Raw genomic sequence first — 12,000 nt, 5'->3', positions numbered from 1 at the left:
TAGAATAAAGACTCTTTTGATTACGTCCGTTGTTGCTTCCTTCATTGGCAAGACAAGTCGTGCGCATAGCACCGCACTACATTGGTGACCTCGACTAGTTCAGCCGACGCTGATCTACAGAACGTGCCATGACGAGCAGCAACGCAGCAACGGTGAAACTCCCTGAGTTTTGGGAAGCTCAGGTGGAGATATGGTTTATGCAGGCAGAAGCCCAGTTTCAGCTTCGTGGCATAACGGCGGACGAGACGCGCTACTTCCACATCATCGCCGCCCTAGGGCCCGGCACAGCCGCCCGCGTCGTATCCCTCCTGCGGAACCCACCGGCCGACCACAGGTACGGGGCGCTCAAGCGTCGCCTCATCGCCACGTTCGGCCTCACAGAGGATGAACGGACCGACCGTCTCCTGGACCTTCCCGACCTCGGCGACACGCGACCATCGGTCCGAATGGACCACAAGCTGTCGCTACTGGGGGACAAAGCACCGGATTTTTTATTCCGGGCGCTCTTTTTACGCCAGCTACCGGCCCAGGTACGCCTCGCGTTGGCCGGTTCCAACATAAAGGAACCCTGCGCGCTGGCCGTCGAGGCCGACAACTTTTTCACGGCGTGTGACACGCGGGCGAGCTTCGGTGCGGCCGTCGCGGATCCCGGGGCTGACGCTGATGCTGATGCACCACACCTCGTGGATCTCGAGGCTGATGCACACCGCGTGGCCGCCGCCACGCCCCGCCCACTACCACCGCGAAAACCGCGGCCTCCGCCTTCGTCGCAAACCTGGTGCCATTTCCATGCCAGGTTTGGCCACAAGGCGAGGAGTTGTCGCCCGCCGTGCTCCTTCGGCAAGTCGGGAAACTGCCAAGCCGGCGCTCGGTAGCGGCCCTGAGCGTCGGCCATTCCGGCAGCCTTCTTTTTATAACGGACACCTTGTCCGGGTGCCGCTTCCTATGCGACACGGGTGCACAGGTGAGCGTTATCCCTGCCTCTACGTCCGACAAGCGAACCGCGGGCCACGGCCCCGCGTTGCTTGCCGCGAACGGAACACCCATATGCATATTCGGGAAGCGCTGCCTCTCCCTGCGGTTCGGAGGGCAACGCTTCACGTGGACGTTCGTAACCGCTAGTGTCCCCATGGCACTGCTCGGTGCGGACTTCCTCTGTGCAAACGGGTTGTTGGTAGATGTGAAGAACAGACGCCTTGTCCAGGCTGAAACGTTCAGCTCGCTTGCTTGCGCGCTGAGCAGCTCGTTGAGCGGCTCGTTGAGCGGCTCCCCGAGCGGCTCGCCAAGCGGCTTGCTGAGTGGTTCGGTCCCGGCGAGGTTAGTTTGTACGCTTCCGGCAGCGGACGAGTTCACCCGCCTCCTCGCCAAGTTCCCGGCCCTCACGCGGCCCACCTTCTCAGCGGTGGCCATAAAGGACGGTGTGGAACATCACATACCCACCGTCGGGCCACCGGTCTACGCCCGGGCCCGCCGCCTCGAACCGACGAAGCTCGCGGTGGAAAGAGCGGAGTTCGCTACGCTGGAGCGGCTGGGCATCGTGCGGCGCTCCAAGAGTGCTTGGGCATCGCCACTACACATCGTGCCGAAGCCTGGCAGGGGATGGCGGCCGTGCGGGGACTACCGCCGCCTCAACGATGCCACCACCCTCGACCGTTACCCGGTCCCCCACATGCAAGACTTTTCCGCCCGGTTGGCAAACATGTCCTGCTTTTCGAAGGTGGACCTCATACGCGGCGACCACCAGGTCCCCGTCAGGCCGGAGGACATCCCGAAGACGGCCGTCATTACGCCGTTCGGCCTCTTTGAGTTCCTTCGGATGCCCTTCGGTTTAAAGAATGCGGCTCAGGCGTTCCAACGTCTGATGGACAGCGTCTTGCGCAACCTGGATTTCGTCTATGCCTACCTGGACGACATCCTCGTCGCAAGCGCGTCCCGTGAAGAGCACCTCCGCCATCTCTGCACGCTCTTCGAACGCCTGGGCCAGCATGGCCTGATCGTGAACCCCGCCAAGTGCCGGTTCGGCGTCGCCGAGATCGACTTTTTGGGGCACCGCGTCACCAGGCACGGGGCCATCCCCTTGCCAGCAAAGGTGGAGGCGGTCAAGGGGTTTCCGCGCCCCCGCACGATCAGGGGGCTCCAGGAGTTCCTGGGCATGGTGAACTTTTACCATCGGTTCCTGCCCCGCATCGTCCAGCTCCTGCGCCCCCTGCACGAGGCCCTCCGGGGGAAGCCGGGCAAAGGTGACGTCGTTTGGACCGAGCAGATGGACGCGGCATTCGCGGGCGCGAAGCTCGCCCTGGTTAACGCCACCATGCTCGCGCACCCGGCGCCCGAGGCACCGATCGCCCTCACCACCGACGCGTCGGACTACGCGGTGGGCGCAGTGCACGAGCAATGGGTGCGTGGAGCTTGGCAACCACTGGCATTTTTCAGCCGGCACGAACGCCGGTACAGTACCTTCGACCGCGAGTTGCTCGGGCTTCACCTGGCGGTCAGGCACTTTCGCCATCTTCTCGAGGGCCGTTCGTTCACGGCCTTCGTCGACCACAAGCCCCTGGTTTTCGCGATGGCCAAGGTCGCCGAGCAGTGGTCGGCCCGGCAGCAGCGTCACCTCTCGGCCGTGTCCGAATACACAATGGACATCCGGCACGTCGCGGGGAAGGACAACCCAGTGGCGGATTGCCTTTCCCGGTCCGTCGCCCACGTGGTCCACCTCGGCATCGACTATGCCCGGATGGCGGCGGACCAGACCACCGACCCCGACGTCCAGGCCTTGCGGACCGCCGTCACGGGCCTCCGCGTAACCGAGGTGCCGTTCAACGGCGCGGGCACGGCCCTCTTGTGCGACGTCTCCCTCGGGCGGCCTCGCCCCATCGTGCCCGCGGGCTGGCAGCGCCGGGTTTTTGACGCCTTCCACGGCCTGTCCCACCCGGGTATGAAGGCCTCCCAGAGGCTGGTCGCCGACAAGTTCGTCTGGCATGGCCTCCGGAAGGTCGTCCGCGATTGGACCAGGACGTGCCTCGCGTGCCAGCGCGCGAAGGTGCACCGCCACACCCAGGCCCCGTTGGCCCCGTTTACGGTGCCCGAATGTCGGTTCGACCACGTTCACGTGGACTTGGTGGGACCTCTGCCCCCCTCGCGGGGTTTCACCCACGTTCTCACCATGGTGGACCGCACCACCCGGTGGCCGGAGGCCGTGCCTTTGGCGGCGACGACGGCGGCGGACATCGCGCAGGCGTTCATCGCCACCTGGGTTGCCCGGTTCGGCGCCCCCTCGGACATCTCGTCCGACCGCGGCCCCCAGTTCACCTCAGAGCTCTGGGTGGCGGTCGCGCGGGGGCTCGGTGTCCAGCTGCACCGTACCACGGCCTATCACCCCCAGGCCAACGGCCTGTGCGAGCGGTTCCACCGCTCCTTAAAGGCCGCGCTCTGGGCCACCCTTCGCAACGGCGGCTGGGTCGACAGGCTCCCCTGGGTCCTGCTGGGCCTCCGGACGGCGCCCAAGGACGACCTGGGTGCATCCGTGGCGGAGTTGGTCTTCGTACAACCACTGCGGATGCCGGGCGAGTTCCTCCCCGACTCCACGGCACCATGGTCCGCGGCGCAGCAGCGCTCCGTGCTGCAGGAGACCGCCCAGAGGTTCGCCCCGGTGCCGACGGCGCACCACGGGCACCCGCCAACGCACGTCGCCCCGGAGCTTCGCATGGCGGAGTACGTGTTCGTCCGACACGATGCCCACCGGACACCGCTGCGGCCCCCGTACGACGGGCCCTTCCGCGTGCTGGAGACCGGGGTGAAGCACTTCACCCTGGACATCGGCAGTACTCCTGACCGCATTTCTGTGGACCGCCTCAAACCGGCCCACCTCGACGTGGACCACCCCCCGCCAGTGGCTCAGCCCCCGCGTCGGGGCCGCCCCCCGGTGGGCAGACCCCCGGCACCGCCCAACCCCGCCGGCACGCCGCCCCCCGGCCCCGCACCCATCCCAGGGGCAGCCGGTGGCATCCCGGCATCCCAGACGCCGCCAGCCACCAGAGGGCGCTTCTGCCGGGTCATCCGTTTGCCCCGCAAACTGACCCTTCAGGTGCGCGGGAATTCTGGGGGGGCGCGTGTGGTGGACATGATGGCTCGCTGGCGCGATGACATCATTCTGCGCACCAGGAGGGTGTCGGCCACGCCCGAGGGGTAGGCGTGGCCTCGGGATATACACGGGGCACACAGCCCCGAGCACGGCAGTGCTATAGTGTGATCCTTAGAATAAAGACTCTTTTGATTACGTCCGTTGTTGCTTCCTTCATTGGCAAGACAAGTCGTGCGCATAGCACCGCACTACAATATCATATTCCCGTCAGGAAGCGACTCACTGTTGCCCGGCAATGCCGGATACTTTTGCTAGTATATCATATTACTACTCGGCTTTTGATGTGGTCTTTGCTCCTGTTGTAGGTGAACAAGGTGAGCCAGGGCTACCTGGAGAACCAGGAGATGCTGGAGAACCTGGATCTCCAGGACCAGTTGGCCCTCCTGGGCCCCAAACCATTACTGTTCCTTCTAATGGTATGAATTTGATATTGGTCCCAACAATTATCATTGTTTAAGCATTTTAGTTCTATTGTAGCTTCATCATCCAAAAGCTTGTTACCTTCAACCACTCACTTGCTACCTGAACTCCCATGGTCAATGTTGAAAATAATTACGTCCATCTCTTGCTGATAGTTAAATCAATGGGGAAAAGTTTCATTGTTTAACTATTTCTCTGCAGGCTCTGCTGGCCCACCAGGTGAGAAGGGCCACCAAGGACCCAAGGGTCTCCAAGGTAAACCTGGCCTCTTATTTGAGGGAAAACCTGGATTTCCCGGCAACCCAGGTTCTCCTGGGCCTACAGGACAGCAAGGACCACCTGGTCCACCTGGCAGTTTAATTCCAGGTTAATATTTCTTAATTTTCATCCCTTTATTTTAGAAATCTCATCACTCTAATGAGGAAAGTTTCAGCAGTTATCTCCTAATGAATGTTCGCATAAGTGTTTGTAACCCAAAATTAGCAAAATCAAGGATCAGATGTTGAGGCAGCTCCTCATCACCCGAGACCCTCGTGTCAGTCCATTCTCCCTCTTTTCCCTCTGTGTTTAACTCTCAAGTCACCTCCATTGTCCTTTCACACCATATATCAGTACTTCAACATGACGTGTCTGTAGGGTGCGCTCACTTCTGGCGAAACTCCCATTATTCAACCGTACTGCTCCCTTCCACTAATTTGGTCCCGTTTTCTCTTGCATGTGGAACTCTGTGAGTCTGTTCAATCCCACCTTTCCCTCCAGGGCTTCAATATGGCTAGTCTCTACCTCCTCAGGTAATCCCCCAATCATACTCATGATCTCATTTACCCTCATTAACCCTCCTCCCAAGCCCACCTCTTCCCTTTCCACGTTATTATTTTCCCTCCCTCTCCCTCTACCTTCATTTTTCTTTTTATTCCATTTCTGTTTCATCCCTGTTATATCTTCCCCTTCTTGCTATCCAACTTGTTCAACCCCTGTGTCCTCATCATCCCCTCCCTCTTTTATCCTCATTATTGCCCTCACCCATTCTTTGTTTAAGTATCCTCTGTTGTGCCACTCTACTCTGCTGTTGGTATGTTCACCCCTCCTTTTCATCTTTGTTCTTTCTGTTCTGTTCATGTTCTGTTATATTCCAGCTCTTCCATGAGCCTCGACCTTGTATACAAAAAAAACCTTTCGTGACCACGTCTCTTGGGTGTACACTATTGATTTTGGTTTGCAGAGATACTTATGCATATATTGTTCTCCCTCAGCTCTCATGTTGAACGAAACAGGGGCTGAGGGAAAGGTGGGACCACCGGGCGAAAGAGGAGAGAAAGGCTGCAGAGGGGAAAAAGGCGAAACAGGTGGGTAGGACAAAGACAATTGGCGTAGAAACCTCAATCAGTGCAAAGTAAACCTGTTCTACACTCTTTATACCAAAAGTACTTGTGTAGTTAGGTAACATGCAAGATTACTGATTTGCAATAATTTATTTAATATAATAGTTCCTTCTTAGGGACTAAGTTAATAAGAATGGCCTGCCTGCCCTATTTTCAAAATTGGCATGAATTGTCATCTTCCATTTTTTTTTTTTTTTTTTTTTCTTGTATACAGAATCGAGGCTCGTGAAAGAGCTAACATTTATCACACAAACAAATCAAACAGACAAACAAACAAAGTATATAAAAAGGGGAGCGGTAGACAAGATGGGGAGAGAAGGGGAAGCACATAAACACAACATTTGAGAGCAGGGACATCGGGAATGTGTGGGAGAGAGAGGGCTTGGGGGGAGGCGGCGTGGGAAGGGGGGGGGGGGTGTGTGGGAGAAGTATAAACACAAGGACACCAAGGACTTCCAGGACAGAAGTTGGTATTTCAAAAAAGTGGATCTGGGGTGAAATTAGCGGGGGTAGAAAAGATCAAGGTTTTGGATGGGGGAAGATAAGAGATTGTGGTGAAGAGCTGTTTTAAAGACCTGGAGGGAGGAGTGGGATTGAAGAGAGTGAGGGAGTTTGTTCCAGAGGCAGGAGAGAAGAGGAAATGAAGGAGTGAAGGTGAGCAGAGAGTCTTGATTTTGGCAGTTTAACCATAAGAGGGTTGCAGGCAGATCTTTTGCGACCTGTAGGAATATTTGGAGGACAGAGCCCAGAGAGAGCTGGAGGAGCAAGGCCGGAGAGGAGTCGGTAGAAGACAGAAAGACCACCAACCTGCCTGTGGTGAGTAAGTGAAAGGCCCTCGGAGTTAGCTTCATCGTGGGAGATTCCAATGATTCTGAACACTTTGGTTTCAACAGCGTGAAGACGAGCTAGGAGTGAGGCAGGAGCACCAGCCCAGAGGGGGGAACAGTATTCCATTGAGCTGCGGATGAAAGCCTTATATGTGGTCATTTTCCCTAGAAATCTAACCACATTTGACTTGGGAAGGCCCAATGTACAGTAAATGCTATTTGCGAATATATGGTACCTACTAACTATTCCACATTGAAAGCCAGTTAGTAGCCAGTCCTTATGACATGCAGATAGTGGACAGTGGACAAAAAATTGGAAACACCTGGGTAATTGAGGGACACCAAGCAATGGCTTCCCATGTGGTAATTAAGCAAATAACATCCCAACATGCTTAGGGTCATGTATAAAAATGCTGCACATGCCTGGTTGCCTATAATTATGGCTATCATGGCTGCAAGAGGAGCTCCCCCATTATCCCATCCACAGATCACGTGTGGTTGCCCAATGGTTTGATGAGCATGACACTGATTGTTATCCATATGTCAAGGCTCAAGCATTTCTGAATTTTTGGGATAGTCTGGATTGATGCCTGAGATGGCATTTTCCACTTCCATCAAACAGGTGTGAGTTGATTGACTTTCTAATTTAAAAAAATGGTGCCGCATCCCTCTTACAGAATTCCAGATGCTGGTGGACTCTATGCCACGTTGCACACAGGCCATCCTGGCTGCATGTGGTGACCAACGCCCTATTCAGTGACTTTACATTGGTGTTTCCATTTTTGTTGTCCACTACCTGTAGTTTCAGTACTTACTGCACACCTTTTATAATTAGCATATGCTTGCTACTTTTGAATGTGCAAACATATGCACATATATGCAGGTTTGCAGGCTTCATGTCAACCTTAGGTGTGCTGTTCCAATACTTTTTGCATTAGTGTATACAAGAGCAGGGCAAACAATAAGGAAAAGAACATGACATGAATATAAATAGAGGTAAAAGGTCATCAAAGCTGCAAATAAATCATACTATAATTTGAAATGTCTGTGTTTGTTTGTTTGTTTGTTTTCTATGTACTCCTGAACCCTAGCATGGAATGAGTTGAAAACTGCTGGTGGTTGTACTCAGGGTGTGCAAGGGGAGGTTTCAGTGGTTAAAAAGAAAAATCACACTCCCGGGAGTTTAGAGTGGGAGGATCACCCAATTTCTCTCTCCTTAAATACCGTATTTATGGTATAGCGCCGTCTCTGGACGGAGGTGGTATTACAAGTAATAATAAAAGTCAACACGGGTCTTTCAAAATTCAAATAATCTTTTAAATATAATTTTCAGCATTTAAACGAAAGAGTGGAAATTTCAAAATGGATAACTATAATTGTGTTCCTGGATGCAAATCGGACACGGAAATATGGGAATATGAGAAATATCCTTGTTTGAGAGGTGTCAAACTCGTATCATTTCCTGTTAGTACAAGTGGGCAGCACCCACACACTCACACACACTTCTCTTTTTAGCAATAGATATAATTTCATTTGTGGTCCTAGAACCAAACAAATAATACATTTATAACAGCCCTCACAGCTCCCCAACCCCCAACATAATTAATAGTAAATATACTCTTTTTTTTTTTTTTTTTGGATACTGAATCGAGGCTCGTGAAAGGGCTAAATTTTTTAAGTTGATTTTAAACTTACCTTGTGCATTCACAAGCCCCAGGTATGTATGACCTTCCCATCAGTGTTCAGAAGCACCCAAACCAGATACGGTGTCTCGCTCATGGAAAATGTCCTCAGGGAAGGTGTCCAAATGTCACGAAGATGTCCTTTGTTGAAGAGCTGGTTACCGTTACTTTGTTGGTGATGATGCACGGCATTGTCTTTCCAATATTGCAGGCATCCATTAAATAAGCATCAAGCCTGCCATGTTTACAGGACGCACTCCTGCACGGTCCAAATCCATTCACTGTCAGCGATGGTCGGGAGTTTGGGTAGGACACGTCCGCCGCACAGTTCGGGTCTTGCACCTGCCCACATCGTTGGAAGTCTACAGTACAGGCAGCAACTTGATCCCAAGTTTTTGGGCAACGCTGAGAAAGTTATCCAACTCTTTTGTTGTGCAGAGGCACACCCTTTTCCCTCAGGTATTTTTCCAAGTATTTTCAGCTTATTTTAGTAGCTTCATGAGCCATTTTAGTTAACAATCCTTGTCTCACACACACGATGTACATTAACATGTCCCAATCAGCATTTACTGTCAAGAGGTGCTGAGCATCTGCCAAACATTCTGGGGTGGATTACATCATTTTGTAAGTCCTGTATTGTGTGGGAATTAACCTGTCAGTAATTCTGGGGGAATGAACCCGTCTGTAAGGATGAGTTTTCGCTAGTGCTGTAAGTCAAATAAATGACAAGGCTGTAAAACTGGGTAATTGTAGCTTCCAGTAAAGTTCACCGGAGGTGGGTATATTGATGTGTGACGTCTCTGCTGGTTCAATTCGTGATCACATCTATCACTACAAACCTTTAGGGAACATGTATCCATTATATACATATAATTATATACATTATATACATATATACAAGGAAATTTTTACATAAGAGGCAGTCAATCAGTCTGTCCATTTTACATAAGAATCTGTCCATGTGTTTTATACTTCTCCCACCCCCCCCCCCCTTCCCTCCCTTCCCATGCCTCCTCCCCACAAGCCCTCTCCCTCCCACAGATCTCCCGATGTCCTTGTTCTCTACTGTTGTGCTTGTGTGCTTCCCTCTCTCCCCCCATCTTGTCTCCCACTCCCTTTATCTTATGTTTTATGTGTCAGTTTGTCTTTTTGTGATTAAGGTTAGCTCTTACACGAGCCTCGATATTGTATACAAACAAAAAATAAAAAAAGTAATCATCCCTATGACACATCCTCACTCTCCTCCCCACCCCTATCAAGCCCAACCAAATCACCCAATCCATGAATACACTCGCACTCATTGACACCAACCACACAGACCTCCATTCAGTGAGAAGGAGCTACACAAAGAGCAAGGCAAAGGTCGAAGAAGTACATCACAGACAAGATATCAACATCAAAACATATGGGGATATTTTTCTTGGAGGGAAAGATCAGTTCGACGAGGGTCGCATTAACAGAGATGACATTAAATGACCTTGACAACACTCATAACTCAGAGAGGCAATATCTGAAGACATCACGACAGCACGACATGCATACCAATTTTATTTAATTCACTGAGATCAAACCTGGTAAAGTACGTGCAAAACTACAACGGAATTCGGTAGATAGCATACTCAGTCCGCTAGACTGAACATATTACGGTTTGTATCCCACTGATAGGCCAGATATGGATCCAGATCTGAAACAAAATCTAATCAATTCTTCCTTGTCACACACACTACATGGCCACAAAGTTTAGGCCGAATCAGTCCACAACTTTTTGAGATATCCTGCTCACAGACAAACAAGCAGACAGACAGACAGACAGACAGGGGTGAAAACGAAACCTCTGCTTACCTTCGGTGGCAGAGGTAATAATACTGGTAAGGTCTGCTAAGTCTTACATCTAAAAAAGATGAAACCCACCGGGCAGATGCATCTTTACCCACGCCGGAGGAGAGGGTATTGCATTTGAGTCCGTTTGTCTGTCTGTTTGTCCTCACAGAATAAATATGATTTTCTCTGCAAACGTTGGTATGATTGACAGGAAATTTTCACCAAAGGTTCGCTTCTCTTGTCGAATTTTTAAAATGACAATTATGACGTCATAGGTCACGTGGTACGTGCGCCATCTTGGTAAATTGCACCTCTATTTCTCCGAAAGCGCTGCATAGAAAAAACTGACACATGGAAAAGAACTCTCCATGGGGAATGGCATATGTTAATGATGATGTCATAGATGTCTGCATTATGACGTCATAATTCGACAAGTACAAAAACTTCATCAAATAAAGATGAAATTTATTGAGTGTCATCTTGGCATGAAATGGTGGAGAAAAAAATGATAACGTCATCGGTCACGTGGCTCGGCCGCCATATTTGTTTAACACAAAAGCCTTAAAAAACACTAAAACACATCCTGGCGAGGGTCTGCAATCTATGATTGCTCTTTCTTGTTGATGATAGTTTTCCAGAATGAATTTATGAAGTACTTGTCCTGAGTATTTTTTTCAAACCCTGAGGTCATGAAATTGTCCAACACTGGAGTGATTCATTATAATGAACAGATATGTTTTTTGGATTGTTCATTGTATTGATAATTAATTATTTAGGACTCACCACACCAGCCGTCCACCAAAAGGATGTTTCTCCTCCTACTAGTTTCAAGGTGTCTGAATACTGCCACACGTGTGACAAGAAACGGACAGATGATTGGACAAAATTGGACATCCAATATGATGTCATGTGACTCGAACTAATTCTCAAACCAAAAAGTTACAAATCATCTTTGGGGATCGATTGGCCTTCAAGAAACAACAACCTGAAAGCCTGTCTCTGCAATCCACTGACATTTTCATACCATCATGGCTTCCCGCAGCAATAATTTCTTACTAGCGCAAGGGAAATAAAGTGTGACAAGTCAGGAGACGACGATGGTTCACGAGCGAGCGGTATTCAATGACAAAGAACGGACTATAACCGAAACAGGCCTGGACAGGCCAGGCCCGGAAATGTCAAAACGAAGGTTACTGACCTTGAAATGAGATAGAAAATAATGTATAATCAGTTAGGAGGTTAGTTAGCTGCACAATACCGAAAATTCGGTGAAAAATTATAATGAAAAACAAAACAAAAAAAATGATTTTTTTTTTTTTTTAATGAAAAATGAAAAGTCGAGCTCCGTGGGGCTAGACATGACATTGGCCTAACCAAATATCGAAACCCCTGTCAGATTCCACCAAACCCCTCGGAGAAGATGCAGCTTGAACTCGCTAACCCCCTAAAAAGACATCTTTTTCGGGCGTGGCTCCGCCCACAATGGGCGCAATACGCCCACTCTAGGCAGGACACAACTAGATCATGATATCAACCTCCCACCCAAGTTTCATCAAGATCGGATGATATCATCGGGTAGTTATGCTGCGGACAGACAGACACACACACACACACACACACACACACACACACACAGACAGACGCACACACATGACGAATATAGTGGTCACTTGATAACTTGTGAACCAATTTATGCATGCACTAATGAATATATACATCCCTGTTCG

At 51.0% G+C, this 12,000-nt stretch overlaps 1 protein-coding gene across 14 annotated transcripts in view; it reads left to right on the top strand.

Annotated features, from left to right (window-relative positions):
- Positions 1-12,000, top strand: part of LOC137435086 (uncharacterized) — a 254,059-nt gene that overhangs the window by 139,809 nt on the left and 102,250 nt on the right. For all 14 annotated transcript variants that reach the window (XM_068128534.2, XM_068128527.2, XM_078784665.1 and 11 more), the window contains 3 exons: positions 4,447-4,557; positions 4,763-4,927; positions 5,815-5,907. In XM_068128534.2, coding sequence (XP_067984635.2) covers positions 4,447-4,557; positions 4,763-4,927; positions 5,815-5,907 — 369 coding nt within the window. The remainder of the gene's footprint in view (positions 1-4,446; positions 4,558-4,762; positions 4,928-5,814; positions 5,908-12,000) is intronic.

This window comes from Myxine glutinosa, chromosome 9 (genome assembly GCF_964187855.1).
Source record: "Myxine glutinosa chromosome 9, kmMyxGlut1.1, whole genome shotgun sequence".
Taxonomy (NCBI): domain Eukaryota; kingdom Metazoa; phylum Chordata; class Myxini; order Myxiniformes; family Myxinidae; genus Myxine; species Myxine glutinosa.
Note: the sequence above shows the minus strand (reverse complement) of the source record. Positions and strands in the feature narration are given on the sequence as shown.